The 24,951-nt window shown below is 37.8% G+C and overlaps 1 protein-coding gene across 9 annotated transcripts in view; it reads right to left on the bottom strand.

Moving 5' to 3' along the window:
• The window catches only part of MIA2 (MIA SH3 domain ER export factor 2), a 481,197-nt gene that overhangs the window by 43,395 nt on the left and 412,851 nt on the right, over positions 1–24,951 (bottom strand). For 8 of the 9 annotated variants that reach the window (XM_069082299.1, XM_069082295.1, XM_069082292.1 and 5 more), the window contains 8 exons: positions 24,753–24,884; positions 24,136–24,157; positions 23,943–24,031; positions 15,679–15,750; positions 10,900–11,010; positions 10,240–10,311; positions 6,992–7,096; positions 1,241–1,363 (listed from right to left, as the gene is read on the bottom strand). In XM_069082299.1, coding sequence (XP_068938400.1) covers positions 1,241–1,363; positions 6,992–7,096; positions 10,240–10,311; positions 10,900–11,010; positions 15,679–15,750; positions 23,943–24,031; positions 24,136–24,157; positions 24,753–24,884 — 726 coding nt within the window. The remainder of the gene's footprint in view (positions 1–1,240; positions 1,364–6,991; positions 7,097–10,239; positions 10,312–10,899; positions 11,011–15,678; positions 15,751–23,942; positions 24,032–24,135; positions 24,158–24,752; positions 24,885–24,951) is intronic. The other variant, XM_069082294.1, reaches the window with a different exon arrangement.

Raw genomic sequence — 24,951 nt, 5'->3', positions numbered from 1 at the left:
TCTAAACTTTCCAGCTCCTCAGTGTAGTGGCTACTATGTTTTACATAGTCCTTCTGGTTCCTTGACATTTGAACTCTTTCATTCTGGCAGCTTGCAGTATTTTATCTTTAACCTGGAAGCTCTGGATTTTAGCTCTGTACACTTTAGGGTTTCTTTCCAGAGAAAACTGGTGGATTATATTTTTAATTTTCCCTATGATTCTTACAGGCCTAGATAGTTTTCATAAATGATTCCTTGAAATATGATACCCAGGCTTTTTCCTGGTTACGGTTTTCTGGAAGTCTAATAATTCTTAGATTAGCTCACTGTGACCTGTTTTCTGGGTAAGTTGTTTTTAATAGGAGATAGTTACCTTTTCTTCTATTTTTCCAGTGTTTTGATTTTAACATTTTTTTGTTGTCTCATGACATCACTTATTTCTGTCTGGTCCATTCTCATTTTCAGGAAATCTATTATTTCAGCAAGATTTTGTACCTTCTATTTATTCTCCTTCTAATTCTTGCCTCTGGTTGGAACATTATGAGACTGGGAACTAAAAGGCATACCAGCTCTGCACTTACCTCAAAAAGCTCCTCTGCCCAGGCTAGTGTCCCCTTTTCTTGAACTAGGCTGGATAAAAATACATGTTGTAGTTTTTCTCTATTTCTTAAGCATTATTTAGACTGGCCCTCTTTTGTTTTATTTTTCTGGAGTATACATGTAGGAACTGAACTTTTCTGCATCTTTTTTTTTTTACTATGCCTTCTTGATCAGAAGACCCCTACTTCTCTATATATTTTTCAAATCTATCATTTCTTATGGCACAATAATATTCCAGTTTATGTACCATAATTTCTTTAGCCACTCTCTATTTGACCAGAAACTATTTTGTTTCCATTTCTTTGCTACTACAAAAAGTGCCACTATAAATATTTTGGTGTATATGAGACCTCTCTCTATCGCTGATATTTCTGGAATACATGCCTAGCAGTGGGATGGGATGAATGTTCCACTGCTGCATCTCACTCTAAAATTCACTTGGCAGAAAGCCAGATGACACTTTTGACTTGCTAAAATGAATATGTACCCTCATGGTAGATAAGTTTCATTCAATTTGCACAAATAAATTTTAAATAAGAATCAGGAAAGTTTGCAATTATACAGCTTACTAAATCCATGTTGAATGAATGAGTGTTGAAGAAAATAAAACATTTAACGGAATAAAAACCTGTGACCAAAACTCAAATCCAAAATGACTTACCTTGATCTGACTTTCTCTATTAGTTATAACTTGATCCATATTTCCTTTAGAAGTTTCAAACATTTTCTTCTGTTCATTAAGTTCATTCAATTGTGCATTCCATCCTTTAGTTTCCTGTAAAAGCTAGAATCCCCAGAAATTAATTAGTACATTTTCCACTTACATATGTAAACAAGTAAATAAATAAATGTAACATTTATTTGACACCTACTACCTGTACTTTGACTAGGGACAGGAATGCACATTAAGTGTTTTTTTTGTTCGTTTGTTTGTTCTTAAATGTTCCCTCTCTCTCTTTTTTTTTTTTTTTTGCCTTTTGGAGGGCAATTGGGGTTAAGTAACTTGCCCAAGGTTACACGCTAGTTTTTTTGTGTGTGTGGGTGTTAAGTGTCTGAGGCCGGAATCAAACTCCAGACCTCCTGACTCTGGGGCTGGTGCTTTATTCACTGCGCCACCTAGCCACCCCAAATGTTCCCTCTCTTTAAGAAGCTTATGAACTAATTAGGAAAACAGGACAAAGATGTACATTTTAAGTTACATTAGACATTTATCTGTCATGAGATAAATGACAATATAGTTAAACAATCATAAATTCAGAAGTGGAAAAGCTTTTAGAAGTCATTTAGCCCAAACCCATTCAGTTCACCTGAAAAAGATCAAGGGGTTTTAGCAGATTATAAGGTCAATAAAAACCAACAGTGTGAGAGGGCAGCCAAAACAACGAATGTACTCTTAGGCTGCATCAAAGTGACATAGTGGACAAGACTAGGACTAGGCCAGTCCTGCTGTACTGCCCAGTCAGCGCACATATGGAATACTATGTTCTGTGTTAGACTCAACATTTCAGTAAGGATATTTAAGAGGCTGTGGAGTGTCTACAGGATGGCAAGCAGAGCAGAATGATAAAGGGTCTCAAATTCATGCCTATGAGAATTGGTTTAAATAAGAGAAAACTTAGAGAGAAATCTATAACCATCTTCAAGTATTTAAAGGGCCATCCAGAGGAAGAGGTATTGAATTAAAGAGTTCTGTGATTCTTCAAGGAAATAATAGGGTATGCAAGTAGAAATAACTATCAGAGGTATATGGATGAATGCTCAGAAGAGAGATAATAAATAGGGTCGATCTTTTTGTGGGTAAAGAATTGGAAATCGAGGGGAGGCCCATCAATTGAGGAACAGCTGACCAAGTTGTGGTACAGAATAGTGATAGAATACTATTGTACTATAAGAAATGATGAACAGGATATTTTCAGAAAACCTGAGATGACCTGATCAGATGTGAAAACTGATGCAGAGTGAAGTGAGCAGAACCAGGAGAACACTGAACACAGTAACAGCAATATTATAAGATGTGGAAGACCTACTTACTCTGATCAATATGATGATCCAAGACCATTCCAAAGGATCCATAATGAAAAGGGCTATCCGCCTCCAGAGAGAGAACTGACATACTCTAAGTATAGACAGAAGCATACTTTTTTCCCTACTTTATTTATATTTTCTGTTTTTTATTCTTTTTTGCAACATAGATAATATGGAAATGTTTTGCATGACTTCATATGTATAATTGATATCATATTACTTGCCTTCTTATTGGTTAGAGGAAGGACAAGAAGAAGAGACTTTAGAAATCAAAAATTTTTTTAAAGGAATGAATGAATAAAAGGGGAAAGAAAAATGAAAGGAAAAGAAATGGGGCTGGATATTTGGGAGTCATTCATCTTTTCCCTAAAACATGCCTCTATCTCTAATTCTGTTTCTGTTGAGACAGCCACTATCTTTCTAGTGATCTAGGCTTTGATTCTCCTTTTTCTCTCACTCTAGACTCCCATTTCATTGCCACATGACAGTCATTCTCTCTGAAATATCCCTAGTTTCCATTACCACCTTTCCACTTTTAGCCATGCTCAGATAGCTCAGACTCTTATAACCCAAGTATTCTTTAATCCAAGAAGCATTTATGAAGCATCTGCTATGTGTAAGGTCCTACGTTAGAGAATGGGAACACAATGATAAAAGATAACCTGCCTTCAAGGAGCTTACATTCTACTGGGGAGATGTAACATATAAATCTGATAAGTGTATATCCAATAATTATCACTAAGAATAATAGTTTCCCATAGGAGGTAGCATAGGAACTGAGGCTTGAAGGAAACCTAGATTCTAAGAAGCAAGGGCAAAAGGGAATTCATTGCAGGCATCGGTCAGCCTGGACAAAGGAAAGTAGAGAGGAGATGAAATGTTGAGTTTAGGGAACAGAAGGCAGATTAGCTTGGCTAGAACATAGTATGCATGAAGAAGACTATAAATAAATCTGAAAAGGAACCATACTGTAAAAGGCTCTACATGCCAAACTGATGACTTTATATTCTATCCTAGAAGAAAAAAAGGAACCACTGGAGTCTATGTGAATAAGGGGAATGATACAGTCAGATCAGTGCTTAAAAAAATGGCACTTTGGCATCTATGTCAAAGATGGATTTTAAAAGGGAGAAACTTAAAGTAGGTTGATGAATTAAGAGACTATTTCCATAGTCCAGGTGATAAATGACAAGAAGCCAAAGTAGGGTGGTAGGTAGCCTTCTAAGTGGAAAAGATGGATGCGTGCAAGAAATTCTGACAAGGCAGAATGACCAAACTTGGCAAATGATTAAATAGGGCGGTTTAATGAAAGTAAGGAGTTAAAGATAGGACTCCAATGTTGTAAAACTGCTGTCCTCAAAAGAAATAGAAGTCTGGAGAAGGACTAAGTTTGAAGGATGAAGATCATATTCTCTGTACTGAACATGCTACATTTGACTTTCCAACATCTAAGGGTACTTCACTACAGGTTAGCACACTGGGGTGAAAGCACAAAAATATGCCAAGATGAGGATAACTTCTTAAGAAACACAGACAATACAGTGACACCTTCCCCACATCTTGGAGGCTATTTACAGGAATCAATCAATCAAGATGCATTTATTAAGCCCTCACTGTGTGCCAGGCACTGTGAAGAAATGCTAGTCTCTATCCTCAAGAAGGATACATTTTATTAGAGGAAATAGTTAGAGATAAAAAGTAAATACATTGTAATTTAGGAGATGGGGGGCAGGGAGCTAGCAGCTGGGGGATAGAGAAAGGACTCATGTGGGAGGTAGTACCTGAGCTCAGATTTAAAGGGAGTCAGGGGTTCTAAGAGCCAGGGATGGAGATGGGAGGGGTGCACATTCCAGGCCTAAAGGACAGCTGGTAAAAAGGCTGGCTCCTCACAGATGGAAGGTGGCATGTATTTGGCAGTTACAGGTAGGCTAATATGACTGAATCATAATGTAGGTGGAGGGGAGTCATTTGAAGCTCAATTAGGAAAGCCTTTAAATAAAAATATGAGCTTGTAATTGATCAGAGGCAACAGAGCCACTAGAGCTTGAGTAGGGGAAAAATAGAGTCAGACCTATGTTTTCTAGGCAGCTGTGAAAGGTGGATTAAAAAAGGGGGATTAAAAAAAGGGTGGATTAAAAAAGGGATAATGGAAGCAGAGAGTCCAATTAGGAGGTGACTGCTGTTGTCCAGGTATGAGGTTATGAAGGCCTGAGCTACTGAATGAAGCAGAGAGAAGACCACAGATGTGAGAGATGTTGGGAAGTCAAGTTGAGAAGACTTGAGAACTGACTGGATATAGGGAGTGAAGATGATTTTGACACTGTGAACCTGGGTGACTAGAAGAACAGGAGTACCTTTGATAGAAACTGAAAAAAGGTAGATTTTGTGGGAAAAGAAATGAGTTCTGTTTTGAAGATGCTGAGTTTGACATGCTTATAGCAACTGGTGATATCAGACTGCAACTCTGGAAGTGGAACAGGGCTCTCTTCTTCTCACACACATAACACCAGACACGCCATCTCCTTTTGCACTAGCCATCCCACATGCTTGGAATAAATTCCCTCCTCATCAATGCATCATATTGCCCCCTCTTCCTTTAAGACCATCTTTTACATAAAGCCTTTCCCAACTCCCCAAAATGATAATGAGCGCCATCCTCAAAACTTTTATCTTCTACTTTGTATTTATTCACTTCACATTTACACTGTATGCAGTTTCACATGTACTTATTGGCTCCCCATTATAATTTAAACTTCTTGTAAGTAGGTATCATTTTGTTCTTTGTAATTATGTCTCCAGGATCTCACATAGTGCTTGGCACAAAGTAGGTACTTGGAAAATTCATATTTTGGGGGTGGCTAGGTGGTGCAGTGAATAGAGCACCAGCCCTGGAGTCAAGAGGACCCGAGTTCAAATCCGACCTCAGACACAACACAAAAAACTAGCTGTGAGATCTTGGGCAAGTCACTTAACCCCAACTGCCCTACCTTCCCCCCCTCCAAAAAGAAGCAAAAAAAAAATTCATATTTTCTTGGTTGATTGTGGATAGAGTGGGGATAATATCAAAGAGTTTTAAGAGTTAGAGCAGGGAAGAACAGAGGGCTGGGGGTTAATGAAGATGAAGATGCTGAACCAGAAGGCCAGGATGCTTGAGGGGAAATAACTTTGTATTGTGAAATCCTTAAGTATGAGAGTGGAGAGGAAGACTGTGAGTCAGGTATGGAATTCCTTGAGAAGGGTAGACTTGGAGATAAATATATCACAACAACAAGAATCTGGATGGCACAAATACATCTGGGAAGCACTTGCAAACAATGACAGGAGAGAGGACACCAGGAACTGGCAATGGAGAGAAAGGAGGATAACTGCTCCCCCTCATTCCTCAGTGTACTGGTGGCATGAGTAAAATAGTCATTCACATTGAAAAGCTGTCCATAGGTCCATGAAGGGCAGAAGAGGAGTTTATTAACAATGAAGGTAAAGTTTCATAGCGCACAATGTAGTAACAGGAGGGTTGTAGAAGGGATGGACTAAACGGGTTAGGGAGGAGAATCAGGTAGCAGGTAAAATGGATTTTCACCTCAGCAGATTTCAACTCAATTACAGGGATAAGGGGAGCAAAAAGTAGAAGTTCCTGTCCCAAGATGGGAAAAGGGTCCACTGATGAGGTGCCCACATTTTATAGTTCTGTAACTCTAAGGCATTACTGGGTACAGTGCCTATGCAAGGATGGAAACTTCAGCTACCAGAGCCTACCACTCCTAACACTGAGGAGACCGGATCAGGAATTGCATAGAAGAAACAGCACTAATAAGAAGAATGAACAACTCCATCTATGACAATGAGGAACACATAAAAGATATCCCACAGATAGGGTAAGAATTTGGCACCTGATTACTAAGTCCCTGGAAGCACAGACCCTCTAATGTCTTTTCTGTTCTGAAGCTCAGGATCTCTGATGGATGTAGATCCCTATCAGTTACTAGATTAATAGTAGATTACTATGATCTAGGTTACTTTTATTTCTAAAGGATAAAGGTCACCAGGGTGGGAAAGAGCATATAAAAGTGAAAGTGACTACACAACAACATCTTCACCTACCTTTAAAAGTTTTACTGAGGGTGAACTTTGCTTATTTTCAACAAAAAGATACAGGAGGTTCTATATAGTCACATTCATGTGCTACTTATTGGGAACATAGAACCTACACTAATCCTGCTACATACAGACACAGAAAAGGAAACATAGTGATTATAAAAAATGTAACATTACCATGTAGAACCAATCCATCACCAGCCCTGGCAGAAGCTTGAATCAGTCACTCACATGGATGGGACATTTGGAATTTGAATGTTCTTAAATCAGTGAATAGTTAAACTGTACAAACCTGTTTCTGGCTTTTCTGAAGATGGGAATTTATTTGCAATGCATCTTCAATTGATGTTTTAAGTCGCTCTTCATTCAGCTGAAATACTTTTAGGGTTGTTTTGGCCTAAACAAAATAGAAATATTGAATCAGTAACTGTGAATAAATAAAACAACTAGTGAAATAAAACAAACATTATAGAATCAAAAGATTACAGAGCAATATGAGAAAAAGTCCTATAAATTTAGTGTTGATGAGAAAAGAAGCCATCTAAGCCAGTCCCTTCATTACGTACAGATAAGGACACTGGGGGCTGAGAGGTTAAATGACCTGCTCACACAAGTTGGAGAGTGGCAGAATCTAGTATGTAAACCCATGTGACTTCCAGCTGAGGTGGTTGAGTTAAAAAGGGCAGAACAGCCCAGTTTTCACCCAAGTACTGAAGCATAGGGGAAAACAAAAAGCACCAGAATAATAATCAAGAAATCTAAAGAGAAACTGTTGTAAGCCCAGATTTTCCTAAGGAGATAGAAGCCTGTGGATACAGATACGAATATGGAAAAGGTCCATCAGAAAAGGTGAGCAAGTGCAGCGCTACAAAGGCCTCCAATGCAGACCCAAAAACTCTCCAAAGACAGCGGAGGCCTGAAGGGAGAAGGAAGACTGAAGAGCTCCAATGAGGAAGGTTTAAAACAATCAGAACCCAAAACACCTAAGGAGTTCCAAAAGTTTGCAGCAAACTGATCTGAGCCAACAATGATAGCTTTTAATAATATAGCTCTCAGGGGTGGCTAGGTGGCACAGTGAGTAGAGCACTGGCCCTGGAATCAGGAAGACCTGAGTTCAAATTCAGCCCCAGATACTTAACACTTACTAGCCGTGTGACCTTGGGCAAGTCACTTAACCCCAATTGCCCTGTCTTCCCCCCTCCAAAAAGCAAAAAAAAAGAATATAGTTCTCTGTACCAAGAAATAAAAGTAGACATGAAATCTGCCAGCACCCTGGGCACAGATGCCAGTCAGTGGAAATGACAGCCAGAAGCAAAAACCTAGACAACAAAGGTTAAAACCAAACAGGGCCCCTCCACCCAAGTAAAGTCTGGCAAACAGAAGGGTAAACAGGGTAAAAAGGGTAAACAGAAGATCAAGAAATGAGGAAAGAAATAATTCCACAACAACTACAAGAAGTAAAGTCTCAGACTTAAAAACAAAACAAAACAAAACAGAACACCAGCTGAGTCATAAGAATTACAAGAATTCCTGGAAAAAATGAAGCAAGAGACCAAAAAGGAGATGATAAATGAAAGTCAGCCCTAGGGAAAAGAAGCCTTAACCAAATACCAGATTCTCTGAATGTTACAATGGATCAAACAGAAAGAAATGATTCCCACTGAAACAACAGGATACATTATAACAAAATCAAAAAGATGAAGGGGGGAAAAAAATCTAAGCTACATCCTACCCAAAACAATTGATCCAGAAACCAGGTCAGAGAGAGATTATTTAAAAGTCATTGGACTGCCTGAAATCCATGACTTTCCCTATCCCTAAAAGAAGACTGGATACCATATTTCAAGAAATGTTGAATGAAAGCTACACAGATCTATTCGAATCAGAAGCCAAGTTAAAATAGAAAGAATCCACAGGCTGACTCCTCAAACTTTCAGCTAGAGAAATCAGAGGAAGATTTCACTGGTATAGGTATAGAGAAACAGAATCTTAGTTTTGGAAAAAAGTCAGTTATGCCTATATTAGATGATTTTTACAGAGAGAGTTAATAGCATGTCACAGAATTATTGTTGTTTGTCCTTCATTCTCAAAGAGGACCAATGATATCAGGAAGGTGATGCCATGACTTGCAAGTGAATTGGATTTAAGTGAGGTAGGGTTATGCAAAGTCACCAGCCTCACTCTCTCCTCTAGAGACATCTGGGTCCAGTGGTAAGATATAAATCAGGACAACTGGAGATGGCCCTGGATGTGATGAGAGACCTTGACCTTTTTAAGCTAAGGTTTTTCCCAGGTCTCAGTTTGACTAAGGCAATGCCCATTCAGTGATTAAGGCTAAGTAAGAAATGAGGCCAAGAATGTCCTCTTTTACCTAGTCAAAAAAAAAAAATCAATCTGGGAGGGAAAGACCTTCAGAGTTTCTGGCCAAAACAGAAACAAATGCTATTTACACTCACTCTGAGCCATCAGGGCCCAAACAATGACCAAGTGAGCCTTGGGCTTGGACCTATTGTTAGTCAATTAATGAGAGCCAGAAGGATTTGGTGGGGTTTTTTTGTTTTGTTTTGCTTTTTGGAGGGCAATTGGGGTTAAGTGACTTAGCTAAGGTCACATGGTTAGTTTTTTGTGTGTGTTAAGTGTCTGAGGCCAAATTTGAACTCAGATCCTCCTGAATCCAGGGCCGGTGCTCTATTCACTGTGCCACCTAGCTGCCCAGGATTTGGTTTTAAGGCATGGTCCTTAAGAAAGAAATCTAGACAATAAACCACAAGATAACTTGGGAAGATTCAGCAATCAAAATTTACATTCCTTTAGGCATAGCACCCACAGGTAAGAGTATGATACCCTATATGGACAGAGGGAGAAGAGAAAGGGAAGGAGGGAGGGAGGGAAGGAAGGAAAGAAGAAGCTGCGCTGCCCAACTGGAACTGGCCAGATGGGTCTCTAGCAGGGCACTTCAAAACACTTTTAAAGGCAATCCTGCTCTAAGTAAGGTAAAAGATTGCTTTTTGTTCTTCATACTCAAAAAGGACCATGACATCAGAAAGGTGATGCCAGGACTTGCAAGTGAATTGAAGTGAGGGAGGGCTGTGCAAAGTCACCAGCCTCACTCTCTCCTCTGGAGCCATCTGGGTCCAGTAGTAAGATACAGATCAGGACAACTGGAGATGGTCCCATGTCACAGGGTAAAGCAAAGACATCACAGAAAAAGCAGCAAGATCCACAGTTAATAGAAGTTTGGAAGTTAAGAGTAGAGACACCCTTGAGAATCTAGGGACAGTGTGCTCACTGGGTGGTGTACTTGAGCTTCTACCAAAAGTTCCCAAGTTATTTAACATTGTTATGTGCCCCACAATGATTTCTCAAACTTCATCATCCCTATCAGAACATCTGCACATAGCTGAGTTCAGAAGATCTGGATTCTAGGCCCAGTTCTGTCACTAGCTCTAAAATTGTTTCTCTATTTTGTTCTTAATGATACTCTTAAAATGCTACATTAAATTAAATTATCTGTCAAAATGATTAACCAATTCAACTTACTTCAGCTACTTGTGATTTGATAGATTTCAATTCATCTTCAAATGACTGTATCCGTGTTTTAAAGTCAGTCATCTAGAAAGACAGCGTTAATAATTATTTAAGTGCTTTTTTATTGTAAGTGTTTCTATCTACTGTTAGAAACATCTGTTAAAAAATCTGATTATATGTTTATCACCAAGATAGTTTTACTTTATAATTAAGAGCTGCACAAAAAATGTAACTATTTTATAACTACTTTATTTATCATAGCTATTTTACTACTTTTAGCTTTTGCAGTTAATATAAATAGTAAACATCAAAGTGGCATTTAAGATAATACCTTTTGTCTAAACCTTAATATTTTACCAAATTACAACTGATTCATGCTATTTAATAAAAGGTCATAATTTCAAAAGTTCGTGAAGCAGTCATTCACAAACATATCACTGTGCCATTTCCTAAACCAAACACCAAGGGAGAATAAAAAAGAAGAAAACCAAACATCAGAAACTTAAAGCATTTTCATCTTTGCTCTTTGTACAGTAAAAACTGCCTACTGTATATATGAGTATTTAGGTTAACTACAATCTAGTTCTTTCAATATGTCTTTAAAAGCTACAAAATTTAAATCACCCCCACAGTGCCTCTCCCTGTTCATTTTTCCATATATAAAAGTCTTACCAACTCATCTTGTTTTGATTGTTTAGATTTCTCCTCTTTCAAGTCTGTTTCTAGAGAATGTATTTCATCCATAAGTACAGAGTTTGCTCTGTTCAGCTTTTCATCTGCAGCCTAAAAAATCGTCAATTTTGTAAAGTAACATTGAGCATTTTTGGTTAAGGTTAATCTCACATATATCTATATTAAACTTTTTGTATGTGTATCACTAATAATTTAAATCAGCTTATTTGCTATGATTAGTAACACTATTAAACTCTGATTAAATAATACTCTCTTCCAAGACACTATGAAAGAAAAAATGAGGACATTCATTTAAAAATGACAATCAAATAAAAAATTAACACCTCAATCAGAAAATTATAGATGCACTTCAAAACACTTTTAAAGGCAATCCTGCTCTATGTAAGGTAAAAGACTGAAATTTTCTATTACCTTTTATTATTTAATATCATCATTAGGTATTAAATTATTACAACTGATTTACAAATGATGAAATAAATATACCTCTAATATTTGTGATCCTTCAAACAACTTGCCCCCCCACCAAAAAAATAACAATAAAAAATAATTTAACAGATGCCAAAATAAAAGCAAAACAAACATTTTAATTCTAGTTAAAAATAAAAAAAGAAACTTGTTTATATAGAGCTTTCATATTTTCTCCATATTACTTTGAAATAAAAACAATAGTATTATGTTGGGTTCTTTTTATATGCTAAATCTTCAGCTACTATAAAGTTGTATTTTATCTGAAAATTTTTTCATCAAGAATGTCAATAATTAGAATTAGAAATTAGAAAAGGGCTGGCTTATTTGATAAGATGGTTGAATCTACATTTAACCATTGTTACTAATGCTCATGAATGGCAAGAAAATTAGTATAAAAATACTAAAACTTAAAGATTCCCTATAATATTCAGCCCAAAATGAAAATTACTTAACTATTATACAACAATTATAACTATTATATAATGCTTAGAGTCTATAAATCCAACATCTCCCAAAGTTGTAGCTCTTTTTATTTGGCCCATAAATTATGATGCTGAGTCAACTTCTTGTTCACCTATAAAAACTCTCTAATTGCTCAAAATATTAACAGAACAACTAATCCCATGTAGCAGAGTGGGTGAGAAGAGATAATCAAGAAATAGAAAATACAACTACTCTGAAGAAAATGAAGCTCTAAAACTGAAATTCTTCTTTGGTGACAATCTCTCCCACAGCCTTATTTCTAAGCATGCTCGTTTCTTTTTGAAACTTCTGGCCTATCGATCCCTCTCTGTTTTCCTCATCTATCATCCTGGCTTCATTTCCCTCCATTTACATTACTAATCTTAACATTTGTCATTTCAGCTTCACAATCACTTGACACCTTGTCATTATGCCCTACTAATTCTCAATCCTGGGTCACCTCTATCATCTATTTGATCTCTTCTCTTTCACTGATTGCCAGGCCAAGCCCATCTTAAAGAACTAAAAAAACTTTGCTGACTGAATTAAATATAAAATCACAAAATCTAATCTCATGTGAGATCTCACCAATGCAGAAGAATTCCTTTATTCATCTGAGTCCCAATCATACTCTTGACAGAAGCTTATTTTAAACTTCCTAAACAAAGTCCACTACTACACCTCCAATCCAAACTCTCTTGGCAGATGATTTTGCCTCCTACTTTCTTAAACAGATTGAAGCCCTGTTCTCTTTGTTCCGGAATCTCCCTTTCTCCACACTTCAAATTTTCTCAACTTATTCACTTCTCCTTTGTTTCAGGTCTCAGTGGTGACCGTCCTTTCTACTCAAGAAGTGGACTCTACTGAATGCAGACTGAAACAAACTACCTGCTCTTGTTTTCTTTTTCTTGTTTTGTTTCCTCTTTCCCACTAATCATTCCATTAATTATAATCCTTCTTTACAATCTGACTAGTGATTAATGTGAAAATACCTGTAGATCCTATATTTGAGTGCATGCTGCCATGGCAGGGGAGGGGGGGAAGAGAAGAGGGGTAGAAAATTTGAAACTCAAGGGACTGTGGAACTGAACATTGTAAACTAAAAGTAAATAAATCAATTTTTTAAAAAAAGTAGACTCTACTGTTCATTATATCTCTTATCTTCAGGCTTTTCCTCTCAATAATTTCTCCCTCAAAAATAGGGGAGAAAGGGATAAGATGGGGAATGATAGAAGGGAGGGCAGACTGGGGGAGAGGGTAGTTAAGAAGCAAACCCTTTTGAAAAGGGACAGTCAAAGGAGAAAACAGAATAAATAGGGGGCAAGATAGGATGGAGGGAAATATAGTTAGTCTTTCACAATATAACTACTATGGAAATGCTTTGCATAACTACACATATACAACCTATGTTGAACTGCTTCTCTTCCCAGTGAGAGTGGGTGAGGGAAGAAGGGAAAGAATCTGAAAATTAAAGTTTTAAAAACAAATGTTAAAAATTGTTTTTTAAGGGGAGGTTAGGTGGCACAGTGAATAGAGCACCAGCCCTGGAATCAGGAGGACCTCAGTTCAAATCTGGCCTCAGACACTTAACACAAAACGAGCCGTGTGACCTTAGGCACAACCACAATTGCCCTCCAAAGAAAAATTTTTTTTTTACATGCAACTGGGAAATAAGACATACAGGCAATGGGGCATAGAAACCCACCTTGCCCTACAATTAAGGCCCAGAGGGATGGGGGAAGGCATCAGAAAGAACAGATTGGAGGAAGGGGTACTCAGTATGCTTGCTATCTTGGGGTGGGGGATAGGGGAGAGATGGGGAGAAAATCTGTAACTCAAAATCTTGTAAAAGTGAATGTTAAAAACTAAAAAATAAATAAATTTATTTTTAAAAAATAATTCCTTCCTCGCTACCTATAAACATATTCAAGTCACTGTTATCTTTAAAAAGCTAAAAAGCAAAAACAAAACACAACAAAACCACACACCCTTTCTAGGCCTTATTATACCCTCAATATGTCATCCTATATTTCAAACCCCACTCCCATTCACCATCAGAACTCCTGAAAAAAGTCTATACTTAGTGCCTGTACTTTCTCAATGCCCCAATCATTCCTCAATCCCTTTCTATTCCACAATTATACTAAAATTGTTCTCTCCAAGGTCACCTAACCTTTTGATTACCCTCCTCTAGCCTACTAGTATAGCCTCCTGACCACTTTCCCTGTTTTGAGTTTCTCTCCTTTCTAAATCATCCTTTACTCAGCTGGCAAAATATTCTTCCTAATATACAAATACAGTGGGTTACTCCTCTACTCAAAACTTTCTGGGTCTCCCTACTGCCTACAAGATAAAATACAAATTTCTCACCCAGCATTTAAAGCCCTCTACAATCTGACTCCAGATTTCAGAATTAATTCCTATCCCTTTCATGCATTCTATAAAATGAAAGTGTTAGTCTCAACTGTCCTTTTCAACTGTAAATCATATAATTCCCGCTCAGATTTCCCAGTATTTTTGTCTTCTCTTCTTTGTTCCATGGTAGTCTATCTCTTCTTATACTTATCTTTCTATACACATATCTTAGAAGGGTAGAGATTCCATAATTTTTCATCTTTGTATCCCAGGCCCTTATTACGGTATTTTTTGCATAGAAATTGCATAGTATTTATTCAGTTGTTAAAATAAAAAAGAATATTAATTTATTTTAAGAAATAACAAGTCATGAACAAGTAATAATTCATCTAAGTTCCTGCTCATTTTTATTTGGAATTCATATTGCAATTTTTTTTATCACAAACACAGCAAGGATTATAGGATTGGAAGTTGGAAGGGACCTCAGAGATTATCTAGTCTACCCCTCAATTTGCAGATATGGAAATTGAAGCCCCAAAAGTTGAAGTAAGAGGAAAAAAGAGGTTTCAAATTCAAGTCTTGTAGCTATAAATCCAGTGCTTTTACTATTTAGACTTAAACCCAAATCACTGAGAATCTTTTGATGCTAACACAGTAGGCTGGAAACTACTACAGGAGGGCTGAGAAAGTCTACAGGTTATAAGGAAAAAGAAATGACCTATTTCCGTCTGTTAGTTTAGAAGAAACGAAAGACTCCTTCCTTTTCCCAATATTTATCTTATGCATGTCCATCCAAACAACAGAAACACAATACCCAGACTCTCTCTGCTTGGCTGAATTTAAAAGAACTTTCCTAAAACATTTAGATACAAAACTTTTTTCCAAGTCTAACATACTCCAAGGAACTTGAATGTGAAGTGACAGTGGAAGAGCTGGCAAATAAGTAATAACTCACTGCTGTCACCTATTCCCCGTTTTGAAAATGACATCTCTCCTTTGTGATGCCAGGTATTCTACTCTGCAAAAAGAAAGCAAGCACAGTGGACTGCTGGACTGGAAAGGTGGCCCCCTCGGCTGTGGTATGTTCTACAGCAGAATAAGGTCTGGTCAATGGAGAAAGCCAAAAGGCCAAAAAGTAACACAAATACCTTACAAATTCTCAGATGAAGGTTCCTATCTCTAAAATGTTTTCAGCTTCTTCCTTGTGTTCTACTTCCTCTCTAAAACATATATGTATATATTGTGTGTGTATACATATATATATATATATGCATGTGTGTGTTTTGTTTCTGAGGAAGTTCTAATTGGCCATCTACATGGTAAAATTAATACTTCTTTTCTTACTGAAGAAAGTCTATCTTCTCTAAAGGATGGTCTTTTCTTAGCTTTAATGTTATTAATTCTTTTAAAATAAGACCTTTTTCCAGTTTCCTTAAATCACTTGACTACTTTACCTTTTCCTTCAGTTCTTACCTCCAGATTGGGTGCTTCTGATGACTCACTCTCAAAGGTTCCATCCTTTAAAGATGATTCTAGATTTTTATACTGCAATCAAACAATAGACTATGTCAGGGGCTTTAGTGACTATATGATAAAAAGGTAAAATACACCCTGATTGCAGACAAGTAAAACCTAGAAGTTACTTTACAGACATATAAATTTCATCCCATTTTCTTCAATTCCCTCTTCTAGGCCAAAGAGAAACAGAAATAAAGGCAAACCCATCTGTAAATTTTTATTGGCAAATCAATCAATCAACAAACATTTTGGGCGGGCCAGGTAGCACAGCGAGTAAGAGCACTGGCTCCAGTGTCAGGATGACCTGGAGATCGAATACCGGGCTCAGACACTCAGCACCACACCCAGAAATAACTGGCCGTATAACCTTGAGCAAGTTACTTAACCCCTATTGCTTAAAAAAAATTAAAAAAAAAAAAGAACAAACATTTTTATAAATGCACCTATTATGTGCCAAGCATTGTGCTAAATACTAGGGATACGAATATAAAGCATCAAACAATGTCAACTCACAAAGAACTGTAAGAATATTCAGAATAAATATAAAAGAGAATAAATACAAAGTAGTTAAATAAAAGGTAGTTTGAGAGGGAAGGTATTAGCAGTTGAGAGGATTCAAGAAAGGCTTCATGTAGAAGGCAGTGCTTGAGCTGGACCTTGAAAGAAGAAAGGGATGCTCTAAGATACAGGTAAGGAGAAAAAGCACATTTCAGGCATGAGGGGCTGCCAGTACAGTGATGGGAGCTGGAACATCACATGTGAGAAACCGGATCACAGAGTTTGAGAGGACCAGAGTTTGTCAGGATCCCAGAATGTAGGAGTTTGAGTCTCCAATGAGAAAGGAAGTAGGATGTGGGAATCAAGTTATAAAGGTCTTTAAAAGGTGAACAGAGAAATTTCTATTTTATTCTAGAGACAATTTACTACTACTTAAGTTGAATCAGTAGGAGAGTCATAAGATCAGATCTACATTTAAGGGCAGGAGTTTGTAGGATGGACTGAAGTGAGACAAGAGGCTAATTAGGAAGCTTTTACATCAATCTGGATGAGAGATGATGAGGCCCTGAACTAAGATGGTAAATACATGCATAGAGAGAAGGGTTGGATATGAAAGGTGTTTTGGAGACAGAAATGGTAAGATTTGGCAGCTAACTGGATATGAGGGGTGAGAAACAGGGAGAAAATGAAGGTTGGGAAATTGGGAGGGTGGTGCTATCAGAAACAGAGAAGTGTAGAGGGGGCAGAGTCAAGATGGCAGAGGAAAAGTAGGGACTTGCTTGAGCTTGCCCCCAAACCCCTCCAAATACTGGTTAAAAAATGACTAAACAAATTATAGAGCTACAGAACCCACAAAATGACAGAGTGAAACACATCTCCAGCTCAAAACAACTTGAAAGGCCAACAGAAAGGTATATTGCACTGTGCTGGGAGCACAGCGCAGGACAGCATGGGCTGTGGGGGGGCTGGTTGGGGGGGGCCTTAGACAGGGCCTGAGCAGGCCTCAGGGGACTGAATCGCTGGCAGCTGTGGCGATTTCCAGACTTCTCAACTCACAAATGCTGAGAACAACATGCAAAGTCAGTGGGAAACCTCTATGGGACCTGGTTGAAAGAGGAGCACATGCACATTTAGGGTTTGAAAAACAAATGTTAAAAATTGTCTTTACATGCAACTGGGAAATAAGATATACAGGCAACGGGGCAGAGAAATCTATTTTGCCCTACAAGAAAATAAAGGGAAGAGAATAAAGGGGGGAGGGGTCATGATAGAATGGAGGGCAGACTAGGGGAAGGGGAAATCAGAATGCACACCAGTGGGAGGGGAAGTGAGAGATGGGGAGAAAATTTGGAATTAAAAATCTTGTGGAAGTGAATGTTGAAAACGAAAAATAAATAAATTTTTTAAAAATTAAAAAAAAAAGAAAAATAGAGATGTAGCAGTTGAATGAATTTGGAATGAAAGATGAGTTCAATTTTTGACATGTCAAGTTTGAAAATGTCTCTGGTATATGCAGTTTGAAATGTCCAAAATACAATTGTGATGTGAGACTCAGGGAAAAAGCGAGGTTGAAGACCTTTGAGTTACCTGCATGAAAATGAAAATTAAACCCACTGGAACAGATGAGAGAGTGTAGGACGATCTTGAAGAACACCCATAGTTAAGTAGAATTATATGGATGATGAACCAGCAAAGGAGAATGAGGAGTGGTCACAAAGGTAGGAGAACTAGAAGAGGGGAGTGTCATAAAATCAAGAGAAGACAAAGTATCCAAGAGGAGATAGTGATGATCAGTATCAAATACAGCAGAGAGGTCAAGGACAAAGACTGAGAAAAGACCATCAGATTTGACATTTAAGGAAATCAATGGTACCTTTGAGATTTGAGATCAGAGAGGAAGGTAGAGGTGAAATAGCTAAAGGGATGGAACTGGAAAGGAAGGAAAGTCAAGTTAGACCTGGGCTAATAGCCTGAGAAAGTACTAAGGGATAGGGGAACTCAATGAGGGAGGAGAAGAGGTTTAAGAGGCATAAAGTTTAGGGAGAAATAAAATAATAGGTGGTTATAGTCAGATAAAGCAATGTCAGAGTTCCTAATTAAGGAAGTAGAAATTTGTGGGTAATGGTGAAATCAAGTGTGTGCAAATGACAACTTTATAATTCTTTATAATTCCCTAGCAAAATTTATCGAAGTCTGTGTCTCAAAGAGACCTGAAACTCCAAATCTTAGTGTCATTTCCTAATAAACATAGGGAAGGATAAAATCCTAAGACCATCAAAAAGTTTAAATCATATAAAAAAAATGCTCTATTAGTGTCCATCTACCTCAAGTTTGAAGAGATCATCAGTGATCTAACAATCATATTTTATCATGAAATTACAGGTCTAATGCCTACCCCTAATATTTATTTTATGACAATATAGAATACATATATTGTCACACTGACAATGCAACAATAACATATATAAAAACATTTATATTTCACTTTACCATTTACAAAGTGCTTAAAATACATGGATCTTACTTGATCTTCACAACAACCTCATGATTAAGTATTAATATGCCACTTTTGAAGAAAAGAGGCTCAGAAAGGTTGTGACTTACCCAAGATTATATAGGTAGCAAGTAGTGGAGCCAAGACTCAAAATAATAGAATTTTAGTAGTCTAACCCATGACTATATAGGAATCCCTTCTCTAAATACCCTAAGTAGCCATCAAGCTTTTACCTGAAGACCTCAGGGAAGGAAAACTCATCATTCCATTTTTTTAGAAATTGTAGTTATTAGGAAGTTATTCCTCATATCATGTCTAAATTTGTTTCTCTACAACTTCTCCCCAGTGCTCCTAATTCTATCTGCTAGGGCCAAACAAAACAAGTCTAATACTTCGACATGATAGCCCTTCAAATATCTGAAGAAATCACATTCCTTTTCAAAGTCTTCTCTAAGCTAAGCATTCCTATTTCCTCATTTTTCCTAGTATTTATATAGTGCTTTAACATTTGCCAAATGCTTTACATATATCATCTTGTTTTAACCTAACAACCACCCTCAGAGGTTCGGTTATTATTCCCATTTTACAGAGAAGAAAACTGAGACAAAGATTAAGTGATCTGCCCAGGGTTACATACCTAGTAAGTACATGAGACCAATTTAGAACTCAGGCTTTCCTGACACAGGTCCAGCGCTCTATCCCAGCACTTCCTCAGGGCCTAATATGAGGTGGTCTCTAAGACCCTCACCATTCTGGTCACACTCCACTAGATCCTCTTCAGCTTCTCAATATCCTTCCTAAAATGTGGCTCCCAGAGAAGAATATCATGTTTCAGACACAGTCTGATCAGGGGAGTATGTAACATGAGGATGACAACCTTACTGTGCCTCTCTTCAGGGAGCTCAGATCCCATGAGCTGTTTCAGCTGCTATGTTGTACTGCTAAGTGGCATGAAATGTACAGCCTACTGAAACCCTCACAGCTTCTCCAAGGAACTACTGTCTACCCATGCTAAAAACCATACCTCACTTGGGAAGTTAGATTTTTTTTTTTTAAAGCAATCAGGGTTAAGTAACTTGCTCAAGGTTACACAGCCAGTTATTTCTGGGTGTGGTGCTGAGTATCTCAGCCCGGATTCAAGCCCAGGTCATCCCAACTCTGGGGCTGGTGATCTTACTCGCTGAGCTACCTGGCCACCCCTAAGCAATTGGGGTTAAGTAACTTGCTCAAGGTTACATGGCCAGGTGTTTCTGGGTGGGTAATAGGTGTCTAAGCCCAGATTCGATCCACATGTCTTCCCGACACTGGAGCTGGTGCTCTTACTCGCTGTGCTACCTGGCTGCCCCAAATTGAATTTTTTTTTTGTAGCTAAGTGAAGGACTTTCCATTTATCTGTACTAATTCATCTTATTTAATTTAGCTTCCTGTTCAGGCATGGTGAAATCTTCTTGGATCCTGTCATTTGGGGTGTCAGCTATAATACTTCCTCATCTTTATGTCATGTACAAATCTGTTAAGGACACCGTCTATGCCTTTATCCAAGTCACTGGTAAAATGATACAGCAAAAGGACAAAGACAAATTCACTCTAGGACACTCTTCAGTACAAGACAGCATTAAACCAATGATTACCAGATATTTGGACCAATACCTCTCAATTTTATTGGCAAAATTTGTATAAAACTCAAACTTCCTGATTTTCAGAAACCAGTGTGTTCAATTACAACACTGTAGAATTATTTTTAATTGAAATCCAAAACATTCAACTATCAAAACAAATAACTGGTATAAAAATTTCAAAAGAATAATAAACATGAAAACAAGAAGACAAAAAGAAATGAAACCATTGGCAAATAGGAAGAAAAAAGCAGAAGGAAATATTTATTAACTATAGTAATTTACTGCAAAATGTAAAAGCAGTAGACAAACTAGTAAAAGGACATAATGAGAGTATTCCAGTTCCTCCAGGGAAAAGTAGTGGAAAGAATGCAGAACTAGAAGGTCTGGCTCCATTCAGTTATTGGCTTACTGTCTTGGTTAATTCACTTAATATTTGGGGCTTTGCTTTCTGATCTATATGACCGGAATAATAATATCCACACTACCTGCTTCAAAGGGTAATTACCAATATCAAATGAGATGAGATGTGAATATATTTTTAAAAGAAAAAAGTACTACATAATTGTAACATACTGTGACTATGAGGGGCTATATCTTTTTTTTTTCAAATGCTTTATTAACTTCTGATTTACATCATTAATTTCCACCAGATTTTCAGTTACAAATTTTCTCCGTTTTTCCCTACCCACCACCCGAAAATAGCAGTCCCACATGATATCCCCTCCTCCAATCTACTCTCTCCCATATCTTCTCTAATACCCCCCCCTTCGACTTTTCCAGTAGGGCATGGTGGATCTCTATGCCCCAGTGCCTCTATATCTTATTTCCCAATTACATGTAAAATAGTAATAATAGCATATATATATATATTTTGAACATTTGATTTTAAAAATTTGAATACCAGATACATCCCTTCCTCCCTTGTCACCCACCCTTACTGGGAAGATAAGCAGTTCAGTATAGGTTGTACATGCGTAGCTAATGCAAAACACTAATACAGTACATATATTGTCATATATTGTAAAAGACTGATTATATTTCCCTCCCTCCTATCCCACCACCCACTTGTTCTATTCTCTACTTTGATCCCATCCTTTTTCAAAAGTGGGTGCTTCCAACTTCCCTCCCCTCAGCCTGCCCTCCCCTCCATCATCCCCCCTCTTATGACCTTCCCCCCCTACATTCCTTTAGGTTGAGATACCCTATTTAGTGTGTATTTCATTCCCTCCCCCAGCCAAATTAAATGAGCATAAGGTTGACCCATTTCCTTTTGTCTTCCTATTCTTCCCCTCTATTTTCCCCTGCCTCTTCTATATGAGATAGTTTACCCCATTCTGTCTCTCGCCATATCCTCTCATTATATTCCTCTCCCACCTCTTAATTTCCCCTTTTAAGTATCATCCCTTCCTATTAGATTGCTCCTGTGCCCCCTAGGTATACCTGTAAACATATATACACACATTCACATATGTATTCATATGCCCGTATACCCTCTGATATGGACATATATATGTACATACATACACACATATATATATATGTGTCTGTGTGTATATATATATATACATGCTTCTATTCCCTTCAACTATTTTCACACTGAGAAAAGTTTCATCAGTTACAATTACCGTTTTTCCCTGTAGGAATGTTAATAGTTCAACTTTGATAAATTCCTTATGATTTCTTTTCCCTGTTTACCTTCTCATACTTCTCTTGCTTCTTGTATCTGAATGTCAAATTTTCTATTCAACTCTGGTTTTTTCAGCAAGAATGCTTGAAAGTCCTCTACTCCACTGAATGACCATATTTCCCCCTGAAACATGATACTCAGTTTTGCTGGGTAGGTGATTCTTGGTTTTAATCCCAGCTCCTCTGCCCTCTGGAATATCATATTCCAGGCCCTTCGATCCTTCAGTGTAGAAGCTGCCAGATTCTGGGTTATCCTGATTGTGTTTCCACAATATTCAAATTGTTTCTTCCTGGCTGCTTGTAATATTCTCTCCTTGATCTGGGAATTCTGGAACCTGGCTATAATATTCCTAGGAGTTTTCTTTTTGGGATCTTTTTCAGAAGGTGATCGGTGGATTCTTTCAACCTCTCTTTTGCCCTCTGGTTCTAAAACATCAGGGCAGTTTTCCTTGAGAATTTCTTGGAGGATGATTTCTAGGTTCTTTCTTTGATCATGGCTTTCAGGTAGTCCAATAATTTTTAAATGATCTCTCCTGGATCTATTTTACAAGTCAGTGGTTTTTCCCATGAGATATTTCACATTGCCTTCTATTCTTTCATTTGTTTGGATCTGTTTAACAGCATCTTGATTTCTCATAAAGTGATTAGCTTCCATTTGCTCCAATCTAATTCTGAAGGGATGATTCTCCTCAGTGAGCTTTTGAGATTCTTTTTCCACCTGGCAAATTTGGCTTTTTAAGGCATTCTTCTCCTCACTGCCTTTTTGAGCCTCTTTTGCCATTTGAGTTAGTCTATTTTTTAAGGTGTGATTTTCCTCAGTCAGGCTGTTAAGACTCTCATTTCGTAATTTTCTTGCATCGTTCTCATTTCTCTTCCCAATTTGTCCTCCACTTCTCTTATCTGCTTCTTAAGGTTCTCGATGGCCTGTAACCAGCTCATATTTTCCTTTGAAGCTTTTGGTGCACAAGTTCTGACTTCACTGTCTTCCTCCTATTCCATGCTTTGATCCTTTTTTGTCCCCCAAATAGGAGTCTAACGTTGGATTCTTCTGTTTGCTTTGCTTCCTTTGCCTGGTCATGTCGCTGCTCAGTCACTTGACCCCTGGGCCGTTTGCCACAGTAGGACTCTGCCACCAGACAGGGGAGCTTTTGTCCCAAACGCTGCCGGAGGTATTAGTTGGGTGCCCTCTCTGAAGCCTCCACACACTCTGGCAAGCTGGTCACACACCCCAAGGCCTCTACCCTAGGCTGCAATCCAGATCCAAGCAGGTTAAAGCAAGAGTGATTACCCCTCAGAGTGGTCACTTGGTCCCCCAACACTCTGCAGGCCAGGAACTGAAACTGCCACATGGCAGAGGCTGTGCTGCAGCCCTCTGTGGCTTCTCGCCCCAGGGGGCAGAAGCCGATACACTCCCAACTGATGGATACCAAAGTCCACACTGCACTGGCCTCTCACTTTGTCCTTAACATCTATGTGTTGATAATTCTTGATCACCACAGCTGCTGATGATCTGGAGTCCCTCTGGCCAGAAGCTGGTCAGGCTCACCCTGGGGCTAAAACCTCAGTGTGGAGCTGGGCTTGGCTCCCAGAGCGCTGCACTGGCCAGGTTCCTGCTGGCCTGCCAGGCTGTCCTCAGCGGGAGGTTAGCTTCTCTGTGTCATTTTGTGGGTTCTCAAGCTCCGAAGTTTGTTCAGAGTCCCCTTTTATATGGATTGGAGGTGGTGAGACCCATGCGGAGGTCCTGTTTCTACTCCACCTTCTTGACTCTGCCCTCAGGGCTCTGTCTTTTAAAGAAAGCTGCAAACTAAGCAGAAACTTAGAAGCAAAATCATATTCTCGAAGTTAAAGTTTGTACTTAAAAGCCTTTTCAAGTAAAACTGTAAGTTTAACATGAATATTGACAATTTAAGAAACATGCTTACCTCTTTTAGACAAAGGCTAAATGTTTCAAGAATCTTACATTTTTCTTCCACTAGTTCAGTAATTTTTTGGGCAAGCTGTTTTTCCCTTCCTAAAATAAAATCAACATTGTCATATTTATATTATCATAATGAAAAGGATGAAAATTTTCAAAGTACAATAAAAAGATCTAAAATAGAAAAAAAAATAGCTTACCTAGGTAAAGTCGGCTTTTAACCTGAAACATGAATTTTAACAAAGAAATTACAATGCATTTAAAAACGAGATATTCTAGCAAGTCTAACATAATAAACTTATAATATTTATATTACAAATAGTAGTAACTTATTATATTAGAACAATGAATTCTGACTAACCAGAGAAAAGATAAAACACATTCAAATTTTTTAACCTTTCCTCTCACTCAAATACCATAAAACCACATGTTTTCTTGGGATGGCAAATAACAGAACAGGCTGAGCTGGTATGAATATTGATATATGAAGAAAAATGTCAATATATAGAATAGCCAATATGTAAAATAATTAACAATAACTACAGAATATTTTGGAGGCAAAATAAAGAAGAAAAATTCAAAAAATGTCAAGGTAGAAAAAGGACTAAGGTCTTATCACTGCTATAGAACAATCTTGCAATAAATTCTCAAAAAATATGTGATTTATTATTTAAACTGCACTTGGCTCTTTTCTCTAATGTTAATCATCTACAAGTCCAATTTTGAGTGTCTGGTCTAACTATAACCTTACTTTGTAATAAAAATAAAAAATATGCTAGGATACAGTGTATATTATTTTAGTACTCTGGTTACTTACCGCATAAAAACCTCTCCACAAAAAAAGGAGAATTGTAAAAAAGCCAACTGTAACTGCACATAACACCATTTCCCAGGGAAATCCATATAGATCAGTACCTGGCCTCATATCTTCAGGCAATGCTGCTACAACCTTCAACACAAAAAGAAATTAAATGATCAATGGAAATTATTTGTTGTCAAGTCAACAAAGCATTATT

Source organism: Petaurus breviceps, unplaced genomic scaffold (assembly GCF_028583685.1).
Source record: "Petaurus breviceps papuanus isolate PSGF00001 unplaced genomic scaffold, PetGlider_PUasm1.0 164, whole genome shotgun sequence".
Classification (NCBI taxonomy): Eukaryota; Metazoa; Chordata; class Mammalia; order Diprotodontia; family Petauridae; genus Petaurus; species Petaurus breviceps.
The sequence above is the reverse complement of the archived record's forward strand: the minus strand, read 5'-3'. Positions and strand labels throughout refer to the sequence as shown.